Here is a 19880-nt window from a genome sequence, read left to right as displayed (position 1 = left end):
ACCATCCTTTGGGCATTTGCCAGTAGAAGCAAAGCATGTCACTAGTGACTTTGAAACAAAATGCAGTGTTTCAAAATACTGATGGAATCACAGTGGAAGGTTGCAGTAATTCATACGCTCTCATGCCACTTAATCATAATTAGCAGTTGTCTTCAAAACCTGATTTACTGTTATTTCATGCCAAGGAATGACTGCGATGCTATGTCATCATCTCTCCCTGACACTTGATATTCTGTAACTGTTTTCCCCATACTAGATGACAGATTCTCTAATGGATGTAAAAAACCCGAGGCGAGCTGTATGCATCACACATGGGCCATTACCTTTCCCTGCTCCAAGAAGCCCTAGAGAGGCTGGCATGTAAATCAGAAGCTGTCCTGTAGGTGCTGCTTTCCCCATGCTGAGGGCAGTTCAGAAGACATGCTCACACTGACACAGGAGCAGCTGCCCTCAGAGAGGAGAAAAGCTGTTCCACAAAGCTATGTGGGAAAGTTAGGCATATTTCACAAGAGCTTTTGTGCTCTTCTCTATAAAATCTAGAATCTAGCTTTGAGTATGCCAAGAAGGAAATATTTACTCAAAGGTGAAATATTGGGTCACAGGAAGTAGGTCTATGAAGGTACCAGTTCACTGCTCAGTGAAAAAAAATGCAAATAAAATCTCAGAAACCTTTTGATTCAAATCTATATTCACTATATTTTTTTCTAGAGTTGTATTTCCTTTTAAAAAGACACTTTGGATCTGCAAACGAAGTTTGTTCAATTTCTATTACCTTTCTGAAAACCTGGATGCTCTTAATGCAGGAAAAGTTTGCAAATCATTCTGTAAGTTAAGCAGATGAGCAAACTTCCTTGAGGGAGCTTACTTATCTACACGTGGCACAAGAAGGTATGTTACAGCTCTGAGTCTAGTAGGATCTGCCTGAATTCACACAAAATTGAGATTTGCAGAAAACTTTGCCCTGCTCAAGCAACATTCCGGGACCCTCACTGTGGGCATCCTTCTGCAGAAGAAAAAGGCAGAGAGATCTGCTGCAATTTGTCAGCATTATATGCAAATCACTACAAAACATAGAAGAAAGGTGTTCCAGGATGTCACACTACACCTCATCGATTCAATGTGTCTCAGTACTCCAAGTACGAGTAATGAAAACTGTAGCTATGTGTACACTTCACAGCTTTAAAGGTCTAGCAACAAATGTAGTGACTCAAACCTTGTCTGCATATGAGTTTCTGTTTTTCCAGCTGCATTTGCGAATGAGAATTTTGCTTCTTCTTACAGAAATGTAGACTCTCAAAGGTATAATTTAACTTAAGCTCCTCAGGATTATGTCTAGGGAAAACTATTATAATTGCTTCATGTTGTTTCTGTTTCCTTGGAACAGGATAATGTGGATCTCGGTGACCTGATGTTTTCACTCTGCTACCTTCCAACAGCTGGTAGACTAACTATTACAATAATAAAGGCGAGAAATTTAAAGGCAATGGATATCACAGGAGCATCAGGTGAGAATTTATTAAATGCTCACTGTGGATCTGTGTCCCATTTCCCTCCTGAGTCCTGGAACTTCAGCGCTGTCAATTACCAGAATGTTTTTTGAAAATAAGGGTTTTTATAATGCAAACTCTTAACTCACTTGAGTACAGGAATTTCTGAGGAGTAAATAATTTTCACTGTGCTTTAACCAAAAGTTTAAAATTATCTCCTCTCAATAAGAGAGCAGCATTATTACTTCTAAAGCCATCATGATTCAAATCAGGTTGAGTTGGCGAAACTGATTTCGTATTAGAGACTGGATCATACAACAGATTATTTGTTGTGGCACAGAGGCAGACTGACCCTCGACAGTTTCCAAGAGACAGCAAGCCAATTCTGCTGCCGTTGGCATATGGACAAAACAGTTATCTCAGACTCCTTTCAGCAACAGTTCCAAACCTAGCTAATTAAAAGAAGAAAAACTAATTTAAATAAGAGCTCTTTGATTCATTTTTCATACAGTGGAAAAATGATGGATAAGGATTTCATTCATGCAGTGGAATTCCCAGAAAGGATCTACAATGAAACAGTTATTTTTTCTTCTTTTTTTTTCTTTTTCGCTGCATCCATAATTATGGATCTTGCGAAACATAAACTGCAATTTTTTACACTTTGAATTATATTTAACCATATATCAATACTATATACAATACTGTCATCTTCTGTCTGACCTACAAATTTGTTCAAGTAATTATGCTGTCATAAATATGCTGATACACAGGCTGTTGTGTGAAGCAGTCATAGTTCAGTGAATAATTTAATAGTCTTTCAGAAGCCAGTATGCACAAAATCTTCTTGAACCTGAATTGTTCATTATAGGCATCAATCAGGTAAAGCTTTTCAATGTCCACTGCCTCCCAATCATTCCATGGTAATAGAGAGGCTCAAATTCAGGTGACAATACAGGTGACTAATTCTGCAGACCGGTATGGGCATACAAGAATACTCCCTTTACTCTCCATTTATGTTTTCTTAAAAACACCAAAAGAAAACCAACGTTATTCTTATGATTCACACAGATCCCTACGTGAAGGTTTCTTTAATGTGTGAAGGAAGGCGACTAAAGAAAAGAAAAACTTCCACCAAGAGGAATACCCTTAATCCCGTTTACAATGAAGCCATAGTCTTTGACGTCCCTCCAGAAAACATTGACCAAATTAACTTGTCGATAGCTGTTATGGATTATGACCGGTGAGATACCTGTAGCTGCAAAGTAATGTTATTTATTAGCTCAAAATCTCTCATAGTAGTTTTGCATCCAGGAATAAAGTTATCATTTTTCTTCCAATATAAGGGAAATTAAATATTTTCTCATTCTGAGTTTAGTAGAAGTCTAAAATGCCTCACCGTCAGGGAGAATTTCCTGTTTGAATTTAAAAATACATATTTGCATTCTATAACAAATATAACTAAGCTGCATGTGTTTACCAGAACTGAAATAACTGAATGTACAATCAGTTCACAGTTCACTGATTTTCTGTTTATGAGCAACTGCTCAGACACATACCTTAGTTTCTAAAATTGTGGCTCAGTTTACTTGTATTTGCAACTAATTACAGAACAAAATGAACTTTTTACATTCCTCATACAAAAATAAGATAAATGCACATGGGCGTACAGTGTTTTCTATCATGGAAAAAATACTAAATTATTTTGATTTGTGGGAAATGCAAAGGGCAAACCCACGCAATTTATACATTATTATATTCAGACATATCTAAAAAATCATGATTAATGTCTCTAATGAAATATGCAAATGGTGTGATTCTAAAGGTAATATTTTATGAAAAGCATATTATGGAACATTTTCACAGTGTAGGTCACAATGAGGTCATTGGAGTATGTCAAGTAGGCAACGATGCAGAAAGTCTAGGTCGTGACCATTGGAATGAAATGCTCTCATATCCTCGGAAACCCATTGCCCACTGGCATCCTCTTGCAGAGGTAAGACTTTTTTCATGCTTTCCCATTGCTATAATTATTAAAACCTTTCTATATGGAATTTGAAATTGGATGGAATTTTACAAACAAAACACTAAATCCTAGAAAAGTGCTCAGAAACACCAGTACTAGTAACATGCAAGTTAAATCTGCTCCTTTCAGTTTCATGGGAACAGAAAGTAATTATCAATTTAATAATTTAATTTATTAAATATATATGTGAAAACCACAAACGTTGTGCAATAGATAAAGGTTTCAGGTTTTATTTTGTTTTTTGTTGTTGGTTGTTTTGGTTGTTTTTTGGTTTTTTTTTGTTTGTTTTTTTCAAATAACAGGATAGGGTAACAACTGATAATTGATATAAAGAAATGGGCTTCCTAAGCATTAAGCAAGACCTATTGTTTTCCTATATAAAAACCTAATCTGCTCACTTCTATCGTAAGACTATATCATCTAGCAAATCTCAAGGAATGTCTAACTATCCTGAAAAGAAAAGGAAAAAAAAAAAAAAGGTTTAAGTGTCTCTGGAGATTTGAGGCGTTAATAAGAAGCCACACAATTAGAAAACATTTCAAGGTTCCTATGGTTTTTGTTTTGTTTTGTTTTTGTTTTGTTTTTTGTCTTTAGGGCCCTATTCAGCAGAAATGTTATGCAGGTCTTCTGCGCTTGGATGGCTGCCGAAGAGGCTTCCTCACCCTTTTAACCTATTCAGCAGAAATTTGGCATTCCTGTTGAACTCTTTCTTAGCCATATCCTCAGGGGCTATTCCACAGAGTCCAGTGGGGTAAAGATGTCCTTTTAATCCCTCTGTTTAATCCTCTCCCTTCCCAGTACAGGGAATGCTAATTCTGATTCATGAGACACAAAAATAATGTTCTAACTAAATTGCTTCCTAAGAGTTCCCATGGTTTATTTTTATTTTCACTATCACTGGCTGAAGTCAGGTAATAATCCCAGACAGGAGAAGTTGCTATATTTATAGACAGCTACAATGTCAACCCTCAATGCTGAAAGACAAGAAACAATATTGTACTATTAATATTAAGCCATGTACAATGCCACAAGCACCTGATATACAGAGGCAGGCAGTTGACAGACACTCTGAATGTGCTTTCTGCAGTGTAGACTTGTTACCAAAAAGCAACTGAAGAACTGACTTGGTTGCAAGCACCAGCTCTAGGCTGCTCCTTAAGTTAAACGTCACAGAATAGGAAGATGTTACAAATGGCAAAAATACCCCAGCACTGTCTGTCTCCATAAGCAATTAAATTTACTAGTTCTTGGGGTCAGCAGCAGTGCACTTCCAGCAGAGAGACCTTTGAACACCCCCAGCCCATTGCAGCAGGGAAGCACTGTGCCTTTTGAGAGAATGGCGGTTACAACAGAAAAGCATGGCTGTGAAGGAAGATCAAGCCAAGTCTGGAGCTCAGATTTTTGTGCCCTCATTCAAAGCTAGCTACTGGCCAAAGTGCCACACTTGAAATGCCCACCTGGGCATTTGGGAGTTGATTTCAGAGAACATCACTGAGCTCTCAGCTCTAATCTAACAGTGATAAGAACAGACTAGGAGAGCATATGGGGAGCACTATAACAGTTAGATAGATATCCTAGAAAATGAGAAGAGTCTCCTAGCAGAAGTTGGCTACGTCCTTAAATCAACCTAGTTTTCCCTCTTTGATAAATTTTATTGCAGCTAGAGCCCACAATTAGGTTTTGACAGCTCTTCCCTTCTTTACAGGCAACCCGTTCTTTTCATACATGCCTGGCTAACTTCTTTAGATTTCATTGCTGTGAATTGCTTTCCATGTCACTGAGCTAAACACATACTATTTTTTTTCCCTTCCCAGGAAACAAGTGGGGGAGGGTGTCCAGCACATCCAGGCTGTGCAGAGAAATATATACACAGCATATCATTTTGGTTCCTGAATCAGGATTAGACTCAGCAAGAGCTTCTGGAACCTCTGTGGCCACAACCATAGGACCCTGAATACTGCTGAATAGGACCCTCAGTCTTCTACTGTGTGAAGAGCTATTGGTTTCAAGTAGTGTAATGTTATCCACTTGTAGCACTAGTTCTCCAGCTGACACTATTGCTACTGATAGATTATTATTTTTTTTTTGTATGGTCACAAGCATTACCCAAATTCAAGTGAAATGTTTTGTTCATTACAATAACCCAGGTTTTACAAGCAACATGATAGCAATGAAAACAACAGACACTGGAACCAGCTTCAAATATGGCTCTTGTATTTGCAAGGAAAAAAAATGCAGTATTGTAAATGTAAAGCTATTAAGTCATTTTTTTTCCCAAGAATGATCGTCACCAGACAGTAATCTTTTGATGACGCGTTGTATCTCTTGTCTCTTACTGTCTCCTTTCACCTTACATGAAAACAAGACTAACACACTCCTTTGCAGAAATCCTTCAAAAAAAAGTGAGAACAAGATACAGTGTTTGTAATGACAGTGTGCTCTTTTGGAAAGAAGATAAGCATCTGTATAACATGGAATCTGGGAGCCGTTGGCCTTTTTAGGTGATACTCCAGTCACTGTTTCTTTGCTGTGTTTATAACACTGCAAAGGGTTGGAAGAATCTTACAGGTGTCTCTCTTCCATCATACACACAAGCATACACACATAATTTTAAAGTGTTGCTCCAGATCTATATATTGCCTGTGAAGACTATTATTTGTAGTAACTAATTTGTAGAGCTAACGTTGACAGGGCTATCTTAAATGATTGTACATTGTAAATGCTGAGGAATTCTGACCATTAAAAAAGAAAAATGAAAATCAAAGCACTGAATTCTTTCACGTGGTGAAATCCAAGTCCTGGAACAGTAGTCCCTGGGATACATTTTGCTGATTTTTTTATCCATGCATAGGGTTAACTTTTCCTTATTTTTTGTTCTAGAGAGACATTGATTCAAGTTTTTACATCGTTACCTTTATCTTAAAAGTGAAAATGTGAGTTATGTGTGTATTATACAATCTAGTTGCCTGCTAAACACTTACAGGTGGGTAGCCCTTGTCTTTATATATATAGTTCAGGTAAGTTTATGCACATGGACATTGTTTTGCATCTTGTATGTGTTAAATGCTCACCAGTCATTTTGAGTTTGTAATTGAGCTGACACAAATATGATTGTACAGATTGTACAGAAAATAAATGCAGTTTTTACCTAAAATTAAAAATAATAGTAATAATAATAAACTTATTTGAGGATCTTCCAGAAAACCAGAGTTGTTGACGGGTAAAAACAGTTTAATGTTTGGAGAAGATCTTGGATCTGTTGTAAATGTGTAGCATCGCTATAAGGCAGAAGTCCTAAAAGTATAGTTGTTGCAAAAAAAAAAAATTTTGCCTGCCTGTTACTCAGGCTATGGCATTATTTCATGCTTTATAAAAATATCTGCCTTTTCATAGCAGTGCACAAGCGGAACGATAGCTGATTTCTGTGCTTGTGTACTTCACTCTTCACCTTTTGACTCCAATTTATTGATGCTATTTCCTAGACTTTCAGTATATCCCATGTTATGGTTCTGGTGGGCCAGGCAACAGCAATATTGGAAGTTGAGCATCTACTACTAGAAAACCAGTTGGAAACACAGAGGTAATTGTGATCACAGTACTGATCACTTTTTTTATTTTCTGAACTACAATTCCCAGAGGTGAATTAATAGAGCAGCTCAAAAGAATAATTCCAAACTTCCGACCCTCATCTGTTTTACTTCCTGTGAAGGAATAATTATGCTATATCACAAGAAAATATTACTAAAATAAAAAGGGAAATCCCCTAGAAATGTGTCTCAGCAAGATTTGAATCCCACTTTACTCATTAAGAATATTCTATTAAACTCTTACTTTTAGTTTTCCGTAAGAAACCATAATTTCAAATAGTTTTTACAAAAAAAGTTAAAGCTTTCTAAGGTACTAGCACTGAGGCAGACTATAACAGGCAGTTGTGTGAAATTCCAGTGCTAAAACACTCACAAGCACAACCTTCCTGCAGTTGAAGATTGAAATTCCTTTATATCCACTGAAATCATTTCTGTTCTTTTCTGTCATTTTCCCTTGTAAATAATCCTGGCGATACATCAGCCACACATGCATTGCAACCTGCAGAACCAGGGACTAGCAGAACAGAAAGGAAGCATAGAAAAACTGATCCACCTCCCAGACTGTTCCTGCCAGTCAATCCACCTCAGCTTTCCATATCAGGTCATACATAAGACAGCAAATGTATAATATAGAGGAGCAGTGTAGCTACCAGTAGAAGAACTGGTTCAGACTGAAATGAGACAACAGCAAAGGGCAATGGAAAAGAATTTAAAAAAATAATTAAAGAATTAAAAAGAAAAAAGACTGCTTTAGTCTGACCAATCTCAGTTTGAGGGGTAATTAGTATGTTTCTTTGCTTTTTAAACTCCAGCCATTATACAAAGCTATAACACTTAGAACCTGAAGTCCAAAGTACAAGAGACAAATCTACAATTTTATCACCGGCCAATGCTAGATCATTGAGGGGATTTATTTGGCATTAAGAAGTAATAATAATAATAAAAAAAATTCTTACAAACTCTCTTTATTCTCTTCTAGTCTAAAAATAACAAACAATAAAGGGAAAGGGAGAAAGAGGAGTGGTAATGTACTTTAAGAGTTTTTTTGACTCACTTAGAAATCTAACATATTAAATTACTGTTAATGCATTGTGGGTTTCTTTGAACAGAGAGAATTTAAAAAAAAAATGAATCACACAGTAGGTGACTCAGCATCTAGTGCTGTTTTCTTCCCTTAGAACAATGTATTGAAAAATATTTACATTTCAGTATATAGTGAGAAAACAATGCCTTTCTTCTTCCAAAATGAAAAAAAGCATGTATAGAAAGTAATCCACCACACTGTAAAACTGAACTCCGTGATGAGGAAAACAGGAGCAGGATAGACTCTGTAATAACTTCACTTTGATTCTTGCTGTAACTACTGCAAAGCCTCAATTGCAACCATAATTCTGCTCTGAAGTGACAGCCTTATGATTCATGAACTAAGCTATGCAAGGTGTGAATTACCCTGTAAAGCTGAGCTGCTTTTAGAGTCACCATCTAATAGAGTGAGCTGGGCAAGAAACTCTGGCTGTACTTCAGGGTCCTGAAAGGACCTCCACTTCTCTGAAGGTCTGTAAAGTGCACTAGTCCAAATGGCAGAAACTGACACTTCAGGAAAAGTATCACCAGTACATATTCAATTGGTGACTGAATACAGCACACATGGTACTGAAGGGAAGGTGACACAAGAACTTGTAAGCATCTGGGTTGTTTGTTTTGTCTGGATTTTTAGTTAGTCTTTCCATTACTCAAACTTAGACATTGTAAAACTGGAATGTTTTACTCAATTGCATGCTGGCCAGCTGTCATTTTTAATACCCCTTGCAAAGGTGCGTGAAGAGAGCTGTGTTTTGGTATACTTTTATGTTGATCAACACGAACATTGTACTGTACTTTATTATTTCTTGTTCAATAAATAGTCTTGGTATCTCTGTTTCATGTCTAATTTTGGAGAGCAGAGCCGTTCCCGTACCGAGGCTCTCTCAACTAGGTGGGCATTTTGTTTGTTTAGTAAAAATAATGCATGATTCCTTTTCGCAGTGATGGTTTGAGGGACAAAAAATTTATTAATTTTATAATATGTACTACAATCTTCTAAACACAAGTAAAAATGTACTGTGATCTATTTATATACATCTAGTCTGAACAAGTAATTTTGATCTTAATAAAAACTCTGTAAGAAATGGTGCAATTGTAATTTATTGCTACTTTTTATTTAATAAATGAAAGTTCAATTAATTACTCAGAAACACAGCAAACACTCTGGAAGTGTTTTACCTCTATGTTTTTCCATAGATACGTCCCATAAGCCACTATAAATTAAACTAGACTACAGCAGGATGTCCTTGAGTACTTGAAAAGTGTTTTTAATGTATTTTATTTTTTATATTTGTCAAAAATATTGTTTTGCATGTTTCTGTTTCTTTGTTAAAAAGCAAGTAAAAGCATTTTCCTCTGTCAAAACAGGCCCACAGCTCTCTTCTCAAGAACCTTTTCCAGCAGAGCCATCTTTTAACTTCAAATACAGCCTACATATTTTAAACACAACTTTAGTAAGACAGGGACAGCTGAAAGACTGATTGCAACAGCCCTTGTAGGCAAGACTATTAATAAACTGAAAATGACGAGCAAAAGGTTGATAATCCCCACTGAAAAAGCCTGATTTATAGCAGAATTAAACCTGCAGATTCAAGTGCTCCTACATGGTTAATACCCAGTGAGATGGAAATTACAGGAAATACTATATTATTAACATATTTTAGTAGCTAACTGAGATGCTCCACAGGGAAAGTCCTGATGAAATCTTGCAGTAAACTGGAAAGAGAACCTGAAGGGCCAGGCCTGAGTGAGAGGGCAAGCCAATGTCCCAGAACAGCCTTGGATGCAGACTATTACAGCAAGAAACCAGTAGCTCAGAAAGCAACAGGGATACAGAAAGGGGTATGACAAAGTTAGCAAACTTCAAGACTCCAAAAGTAGCCCTTCTCCAGGAAAAGAAAACATACAGTACTTTGACTGAAATTTGTTGCAGTTGGCCCTAAAAGCTGTTTCTAAATATAAGTAAAGTCTTTTTCCAATTTTTTTTCAGACTTTTATAAGTTCTAAACAAAAGCCATACTCTGCCTTGAAATAGAAATCAGTACATAGATCAGGGCCAAATCCTATCCCTGCATGACTTGTACAAATAGGAAACTGTAATGCTCAGAACTAGGAGCTGAAATTGTTCCTTACTAGCCACAAGAACAAAGTCTGTTTCAAGGAACACTTTATCACTGTGATCAGTATTCTAAAATATTGCCATTTAAACAGCATCAAATCCTTTGCTGGCTATACTTACTCATTTCTTTGCCAAATTAATTAATGACATGCTAATCTGGTGCACCATGCTGTCCAAAAGGTCATGGCCTTAAGCCACTTGAATTGCAAATAACCATTAGTGAATTCATGTTCCAATAAAACAACCTGTAAGAGCTCCATAACGTGAGGTATGCCTGAGCAGACAAGTCTGCTCCAGAGAGTCTATTTAAGAATGATGGAGAAGTTCAGCTAAGGACTCAAAAGAAATGCTATATAAGTTCAAACCCATCAACTGAAATTCTGACAGTCTTGAACTTTCTGAATGACTTTCAACTTAAAAAAATAATAATCATCATAACAGAAAAATGAACAAATATATCAATAAATTTGATGAATAACCTCATAGTTTAAAATAAACAATTCTAATCTCAGTTAATCTATTCTCTTTTTGTCATGTTACTTGCATTTCTTCAGTACAAGGCATTGTATCTCTAAGCATGACAGTGTTTTACTTTCAGTTCAACATTTTTTAACATATACCATATGTTTAATGGAAATAGCATCAAATAGCCCAAAAAGTCTATGCTAAGCCTGACCCGCTCTTCTGATACCCAGGAGAAATCTCATGCGGTTTTCAGCTTACCCAGGCCAAGCAACATCAAACAGAACTGTAAAGTTCAAGTGACCCCTAAAGGACTTTCTGCTTCATTTTGAATTTCGTAACTAAATTCTTACAAAAACACTTCAAATTAATAGGAAAGGACTTCGGGAGCTACAGTAACTGCAAACATCCATAATTCCTAAGGCTGCACCAATTAGAGCAATAGGTACTTTTTTAGTCAATAATGAAAATATGTTTAAGCCATCACAGATAGCAGAAGATTCCCTAATTTTTTCCTGCACAAAAGCTGTTGTAAACCTGAGGTCATGATCATACTCAATACCATAATGTGTACCATAATCAGTACCATAATGGTTGGTAATTGGAAACAATTTACTGTTACAGATGGTTTTCTTGCTATCGATTGCAGGAGCTAAGATTTTCTGACATTTTTTCTCTGTATTTTCCCAAATTAATTCATTTATAGCATCTTCCTTCAGCTGTTCCTAAGTTGGAACTTCTCTGTAAAATTTAAGCCAAAAGTCAAAGTGCACTGAAATGGAAGAGAAATTCCCAGTGTGATGCTTGAGCTGAATCTCCTCTCAGTGAGATAGGCCTGGATGCTGTTTCTTCCTACCCTCACTTTAAATCTCTTTAAAATTAAAACTAATTTCAAGTGGTGCCACACTACAACTTGAGCTCTCCTCATAACTTTTCATCAGAAGTATCTTTAGGTTTAGTTTTGTGGCTCTGTTGAATTGCTTTTGTTTCCCCAAATCTGTCTGAAAGCATAAATGCTTGTCTCTTCCTCTTGCCTTTCTGCTATCTCCCTGTTAAAGTAAGGACATTTCAAGGCAAGAAAATAAAAATCTCTGGAGCACTTTGGATGAGCTCCAAGGTATTTTGCCTTGGAAGTTTCATTCCAAGCAGAAATATTATCTAAGCTACATCTAACTATATGCCTAATAGATATTCATTTAAATTTTGTGCTGTTTTTATTCTTCCCCCATTAATTACCTTCCTGCTATCCACCTATTCTCTTTATATTCTTTCTTCAGAACCTTTTCTGCATCATTGTTCCCTCAGCTATTTTCACTAGATAGAGTGCTTCAATGATACTTATTCTTCATACATAAGAAAACCTTCTCAATCACATTGATTTCCCTTACAATTCCATCAGCAAGTCCAGCTCCAGAAGACAAGACTGGTAACGATCTCTTCCAGCCACTATTCATATTTGGTCTGCTACTGTATCTCAGTGAGAGCATTTTCATTAAGGAAGGAGTGTATTTTGTCTTCAGGTATCAGATCAACAGTGTAATGTCAAGTGCAGCTTCAAAATGTCAGATCATCATAGAATTAACTGCCAGAATGAACTTAATGAGTTAACAGTAGCAGCCAGGCCTGAATCTCTATTGATGAATGCTGCAAAATCCAAGGTCTCAGCAAAATACAGTATCAGTGATTATTGGTGTCTTTAGAAAAATACATCAAACATCTGTTAACAAGTTAAGTTTGAAAGAGTGCATCGGTAAGCATCCCATGCCATAACACAGGAACATCATTCAAGTTGTCCAAAGGGAAAGAACTCAGGAATGCAGGAATATGTGCTCATAGAGCACGAGAAGAACAGGCGAGTGCTGCCTTTAGAAAAGGTATTACTAGAGGATTTTGGTAACAGACATAATATATTATCACTCTAACTGCAAGGACCGTAACAGTTAATTGAGAAATATCTTCTGGAAGTTTTATTTATAGTTATAATATTACCATTCATAACAGATGAACTTCCAAAAAAAGGAAATTTGGATTTACTGCTCTATATTAACTTCCTCCAGCCCTCTGCCAGATTCTGTACTTCGTAAGAACTCTTTCAGTAAGGGTAATAACTTGAGAAAAAGCAAAGAAATACAGAACACTCTTACAAAAACAAACAACAACAACAACAAAACCTTTTTTTTTTTTGTCATGCTTGAGTAAAAGAAGTGAAAGGCACATTTCGGGGGAGGGGGTGTAAGAAAAGTTTACATCTGCTATTGCTGTTGTCTTCCTATAGGAATATAGTATCAGATCTCTGCTCACATCTCTTGCCGTTCAGTCCTCTGTTTTACAAGTAGAATCATACATAAAGAAAAAACGCATCTCTGTAGTTTCTGTGTATATCAGATCATAGAATTATAGAATGGTTTGGGTTGGAAGGGACCTTTGAGATCACCTAGTTCCAACCTCTATGCAGGGACACCTCCATCTAGACCAGGTTGCTCAAAGCCCCATGCAGTCTGGCTTTGAATGCCTCCAAGGAGGGGGGCAATCACATCCTCACTGGACAATCTTCTCGTATGTCTCACCACCCCCACAGTAAATAATTTCTTCCAATACCTAGTCTAAATCTACCCTCTTCCAGTTTAAAGCCATTTCCCCTCATCCTGTCACTACGTGCCCTTCTAAAAAGTCATTCCCCAGCTTTTCTGAAGGCCTCTTTCAGGTACTGGAAGGCCATTATAAGGTTCTCTTGGAGCCTTCTCCATGCTGAGGAGTTCCCATTCTCAGCCTATCCCCATAGGGGAGGTGCTCCAGTTCTCTGATCATCAGGCCCTCCTCTGGCTCCTCTTCAACAGCTCAGCATTCTTCTTGTGCTAGGGGCCCCACGAGGCCAGAGTATAGGGGAAAAATCTCCCTCAACAGCAGGGCCGTGCTTCTCTTGATACAAGCCAGAAGTTGGCCTTCTGGGCTGCAAGTGCACAGTACTGGCTCATACTGAGTCCTTCATCAGCCCTAAATCCTTCTCCTCAGAGCTGCTCTCAAGGCATTCTCCACCTCAGCCTGTATTTGTGCTTGCATTGGCAGATGACAATCAAGCTAGCAGCAAGCTACAGGAGTGGAAGAAAATCTTCACGTTCCCTTAGCAGCTGGCAGGTGGGATTAGCTTCCCCTCCCTTTGTTCACACAGAAGAAGCCCATAGGAAGAAATACTTCAAAACAATTCCACATGAGTTGACTAAATTATAAGTGGAACAACCTGCTTTTTTAAATTCATAACATATTTCCATATCACTTTCTGAGAGAACTCTCTTACATGGCTCTCTAGAACAGTTTTCACTTTTGTTATCTTCCTCCTAAGCTGCACTGTGTCTCATGCAGATGCTTGTAAGGTACTACTACACACTATAGCCTTTAGAGTACGTTAGCAAACCTCAACTTTTATCAGGAAGAATTCACTCTGACCCTTCCAAGGCTGCAAATACCAGCACTCTGATTCTTATGCAAGAGTCTGGAAGTGACACCCGAGCTGTTTGACCCAGAAGATTTAATACAACACTTAAAAAGTAATTCCAATCAAAACACTGCTGTAACACTGAACCTAGAGAGTTTATTACAGTAATATAGGTAACTGTTATAGTAATACATGTATGTATGCATGATGTCACATTACCTTAAGCAACTTCCATTCATCTTTCTGCCTTAAGAGATCCAGCAGTGTTTATTGTTTGGTTTTGGCTCTAAAGTAATCAGTAGCGGTATGCTTCAGACTGTGCCTAAAATCGCAGCTGGTCTGTAATTACTGACTGAGACCGAAAACACAAAATCCTGTCCCTCTATGAAAATGTAGAATTACTGAAAGAATTTTGTATGCATAGTTTGTCTGCATGCTCAAACATCAGTTAAGTCATTACCACCTAATCCTGCTCATAAATAGAGTTTCACGGATTCCTGAATTTGCAAATATTTGTTTTCAAGCTAAAAAAGAAAAAAACAAAAACACAAAACACTACAGTTATTGACTGAATCAAGATAAGCATACTTATTCTATGGAGATCAGGGCTGCTAGCAAAGCCTTTCACCTCTTTTCTCAATGAAAGGATATTCAATTGCTACACTGCTAATTGAGAGGTGAAATCAAGTACTGCTTAATCCCCGCATGTGGCATAAAGCCAAATTCAACTTAAACCTATGTGTAATGCTGAATTTTGTAGGGTAGTGCAAAAATACCAGCTGCACTTGCCTTTGCAGCTTCAGTCTGGTGGCACAGCTTTTGCACTCCAGAATTTTGACCAGGCTTCCTGCTTTCTACCTTCACTGATGCCATTTCTTTTCAGGTAACTAGCTACACACATCTGACAGCCATATAACTTCCAAGTCCTGTTCTTTCTGACATGCATACCAAAGAAAAAGGACAGCAGCATGGCAGCAGAAATATAAGATGAAATTATTTTTGTACTTGTTTTGCAGATGAACTCAAGGCACTGGTGTACTTTTGAACAATCTCAAAAACATGCTTGGTCTCTTCTTGATCTTTCTCTACCTATTGACAAAATTGCTATGCCAAATGTGATGTCTCAAAAATAGCATAATGCTGTGGATGCTCTGCAGGGAGTCTGTGGAGAACCTTGTGTTCCCTTTTGGGAACTTAGAGAAAGAACCAGCAGACTGGAGGCACTCTCAGAGCCTTAAAGCTGCTAGGAAAGCTGTGTGAGACCTTTTATTCCATTTCCTCCTTCCTCCCTTATGGTATAATGTCTTAAACACAGACATTCTCTGCCACAGAGTTCTTATTCTCCAATGTAAAGAATTCTTCATCTCTCTACTGATGGCCAAAGGAAGGAGCTTAGAAATAGAGATATTATCCAATTTCCCTTAGTCTTATTTTATTGACTCCAACTGTGCTGCAATTAGATTGTGGAAAACAATCTGTCATGAAATTTCAATTATGCTAACATTTTGCTAATTAACTTAAAATACACCTAGCTACTTTACTGTTCAACGGCATGATAAAGAGAGCCTGGGAAGTCAGCTGGACAGCTGGTCCGGGTTTTTAGCTATCTAACCCATGCTGTACAGCTAAATGAGTAAACTAATTATGAAGGATATTCATTACATTTCTGTTGTCTGTCAGCTGGTACAACTGCTCTGTTGTTGCAAACGTAATTCATCAGAAATTATTTGTCTCAAACATTCTCCAGGGACCTGCCCAAATACTTAAACATGTATCTCAGGCACAGAAATAGGAACAGAATCAGTCATAGGTGAACCAGAGGTCCTTTCCAACATTAACCATTCTGTTACTTGATCAGCTGAGGCTTACAGGCTGTGTGTAACCTGGCCCATACTAAACAGCACTGACAATTTCATTTACAGCTGTATCTGGATTTATTAAGACAGCAAAACTTCTAAGAACTATTTCAAACTCTACATGATCATGATCATCATTATTACATAGTTCTTACACCTTGTTAATTCTGAGAGGTCCACCCACTAGATATGAGAAAAAAAATGCCTAATTTATTTTCAGAACTCCCGTTGAAGTATTAATGGACTAAACATCTGGAAAGGAAGGGAGCTTTAGATAATGGAGATAGAGACACTGGCTATCTGCACACACACGGGGAAGGGACTCAGACTAATTTTGGCTTTTGTGTTATTGGCAAGAACAACCAAATGCTTAATTATGTTTCAGGGGAAGAGAATGGGTTCATATCAGCCTCCATCATAAGAGGCCATCAGTACTCAGAATTACAGATCCAAACCGCCCAGTCTTTTTAATCTGAGTCATTCTGAGATCCTCCCCCAAAAGCAAGTAAACTGTTCAGGGTTATATTTTAAAACAAAACAATGATAACAATAACAATAACAATAATAATAATAATAATAATAATAAAATCCATTACTTCTACTATACATGGGTGTTTTCTTTTTTGTTCTTCTATTTTTCCTGTAGATCTATAAAAAGACAGTTTAAACTTGTTACAAGTCAATTTAGCTCAAGCCCGTACATTTGAATGAAGACCAACCTATTAGTTATATAAGAGGCCTAAGCTGTGCACACACTGCTAATTTACCCTCTGCCCATTTGTTGTCAAATTGTGTAAAATCCTAAGATCAGCTATTAATGACAGGATTAATAATAGCCATAATATGATTAATCTCTCAAAGTTAAAGAATCTCAGTATTTATTCCACAAAACACACCCACATATGATGTCCTTTCTCCACACTCCTTTTTGTACTTCACCACATCTCTGAAAGAAGTCTTGTACTACATCTTCAAAAGACAAATACTTGGGCTTTACTGAACGGGAAGAATGATTTGCAGCATCATTTAAATAAATCAATCATTCTGATTTAAGTATTACCTTTGATCCCTAATATTTTCTTTTGCACTATGTACTCTATGTATTCCTCCTCCATGCAATGATTTCCGTACTGAAAATAAAAGCAAAGTTAATTTTCTTTAAGATACAGTACGATGAAAAGCAGAGAATGTTTGGGAAATGACAAGAAATTTTCGTTTAGATCTGTCTCAAAAATAATATTGTTTCATTCAGCCTTTTTCAAGTAATTTCCTCTTTCCTCTGCTTTGTTGTAGTTCCTGTAGCTACACATACTAAAGAGTTTTCCCTGAGTTTCTGTACTTTCCACTAGAAGTGTATTCCTCTTCTAGAGACATAGAATTTGTTTAAAGTTTATCTCACTAATCATGTCTTTTTTACCAAAATATATTTCAAATGATCTGTTATTTTTCATTATCCTTTCAGCAAGTAGTGATGTTGTCCTTGTTACCGCTTGCTACATTATACAAGTCCCCCAGAATAACACTTGTACAGGATGATGTTTGCATGGTTAATTTATTCAAACATGACTATTCATACAAATGCATATGAATGTACTTGAAAATCTAAGCCCTAAACATTATTTTTGGAAAAAAAATATATATCAGTGAGAGATTTCTGAGTACTTCTAGCTCTTTCTCTCACTGAAACTGGAAGGTAGACATAAGCCTCCAAGTTTAGCTCCAGGTCTCAGCCCATCCATAGACATTCTCTGGTATTTATAATGAGGTCAGACTCAGTGTTGCCTTGTAAGCTACTGTCCACCCAAAGTTTCAACTAGAATCTATTGTTTTCAGTATTGGAACAGGCTTCTATCCCTTCACTTAGCATTGGGTTCCCCAAATCTCAGTCATAAAGCCACACTTCCATTTCCCTCTCTGTAAACCATGGCTAAATATTTTCACCTGTGAAATATATCAGGCTGTGTAGAAAACGAACACAACATTAGAGAATTAGGAAGGAGGTTGTAGTGAATGACTTCAGTGTTTTCCTGAAAATAGATTTCAGAGAGATGTGCTAGGTTGATGTCTACTTTCACAATGGGATGCTAATTGGAAGTGAGTCAAACAAGCCAGGCATAAAATAATTTTTTTAGCAATGGTAGATACCATGTAGATATAACCAGATATGAAGAAAATATGAATTTCTGATGTGAATATATGATCATATATATTTTTTAATTATAGTACATAATAGGAAAATAAAACCACATGCATAGGATCTGCAAGACTTTTTTTCTCCTGGGAGGTTTCAAGTCTTCCAACTGCTATCTGCCAAAAGAACATAAAGCCAGTAACTGATGTGATAATGGACTAAGCAATAATGTGATAACAGGTTTGTGAACAGTGTGGTGATACCCTCAATTTTTCTCAAGTTTGCATGAATGAAACCAAGTGAAAGAGAATAGCTAAATAAGTGTGGGGGGGAAGTCCAGAGATGGTTCTACATGTTAACTGAAAGAGTCAAAGCCGTGATCTGGTTCACGATTAGAAAGACCGTTGCTGTATTTTGTTCACTGCCTTCTTCATATGAAATATAACAGGATATTCTCATCTTCAGTCCCATATAGTTTTGGCAAGGAACTTCAAGACCCTAGCATCTCACAGATCTAGTACTTCTGCAAGCCTTATGCAAATATCCAAATAGAATAAAAATATCCTGAAGTGCATCTTTGGATTTAGGCCCCTAAATTCCACCCAAATGCTTTTCTATGCCTTTAAATTCATTCTGATAACCACCAGTGACACAAAAACACATCTTTAGTTTTACACAGTCAGTGTTTTTCTTTAAAATCACAAATAGAACCAAGTCACTGAAGGAATATCTCGCATTTCACTTTCATATATTCACTTTCATATTTCAATTTTATTGTGAGGACGTTTAAAGAACTCAGCGTTCAGAAATCATGGAGTATATTAACTCATCCATATTCGTTATTTCCAGTGATTTTCATGTGAACTTCACATTATCTATGATTTTTGAGTTTGTGACTGTCTGATAAACTGTCTTTTTTGTTTGTATAGCTTCAAGTCTGCAGTGGATGCGCTGCTCCCACAGTGTTTTCCATGGTCCTTTCAGGCTCTGCCTTGCGGTGGCCGCAACTACAAGAGCTCTGCTTTAACAGTTACTTTTTGGAGATATAGACACCTGTTGAGAAACTGAAAACCTACAGTGATATAGATTCCATCTTGTTTCTAAAGAAAGCTTCCCATTATTTTTTCTAAGACTTATAAAGTAACATGTAGTCTCTGTCTTTCAGACAACTGCTACTGTTTCCTAATTGCCATGAACAGTCCCTATTGGACATTTGCATTCTGTTTCAGAGCACTGAGTTTGTATGATGCAGTCCCTCGCTTCACATATAACCTAACAGATGAAGGCATTAATACAGTCCCTCAGTGACTCATTAAAATGAGTTAGACAAGTTTTAGAGCATTCTCATGCAAACAACAACTGCATAAAGCTTCTCTCATAAGAAAAAACAAGCGTTTCAAATAGGCTCCAACTTCATGAAAGAATGATCTATTGTACCTTCATTTAATTCAAGCAAACATCTTTCTGGTTTATTCTTGTACTCACTAATGCTATAGGGAATATTTCCACTGACCGCAGTGAGGAAAAAACAGTTTAATATTTGCTTCAGTTTATAAAATAGCAAGTTGGATCACATTGTAAAGATCTATGTATTTATTTTTATAAATAAACAAGAGCCTGAACACAGGGCAAACCAAGCTAGGAAATTTACAAGAAACACTGCTTCTTTTTGTTCAGCATTTAGAAAATAAAATCCTCT

General features: G+C 36.9%; 1 protein-coding gene across 3 annotated transcripts in view; it reads left to right on the top strand.

Moving 5' to 3' along the window:
- The window catches only part of SYT9 (synaptotagmin 9), a 67703-nt gene extending 61824 nt beyond the window's left edge, over positions 1-5879 (top strand). The window contains exons 4-8 of one of the 3 annotated variants that reach the window (XM_065755353.1): positions 1385-1505; positions 2556-2727; positions 3351-3480; positions 4105-4261; positions 5325-5408. In XM_065755353.1, the coding sequence (XP_065611425.1) occupies positions 1385-1505; positions 2556-2727; positions 3351-3480; positions 4105-4212 (531 nt within the window). In that variant the 3' untranslated portion in view covers positions 4213-4261; positions 5325-5408. Of the gene's footprint in view, positions 1-1384; positions 1506-2555; positions 2728-3350; positions 3481-4104; positions 4262-5324 lie in introns of those variants that run through there. The other 2 variants (XM_065755355.1, XM_065755356.1) reach the window with 2 other exon arrangements.
- Positions 5880-19880: the final 14001 nt, after the last annotated feature.

The sequence above is a fragment of the Cyrtonyx montezumae genome, unplaced genomic scaffold, assembly GCF_038088225.1.
Source record: "Cyrtonyx montezumae isolate F1298 unplaced genomic scaffold, pur_monq_1.0 scaffold_10, whole genome shotgun sequence".
NCBI classification, from domain to species: domain Eukaryota; kingdom Metazoa; phylum Chordata; class Aves; order Galliformes; family Odontophoridae; genus Cyrtonyx; species Cyrtonyx montezumae.
The sequence above is the reverse complement of the archived record's forward strand: the minus strand, read 5'-3'. Positions and strand labels throughout refer to the sequence as shown.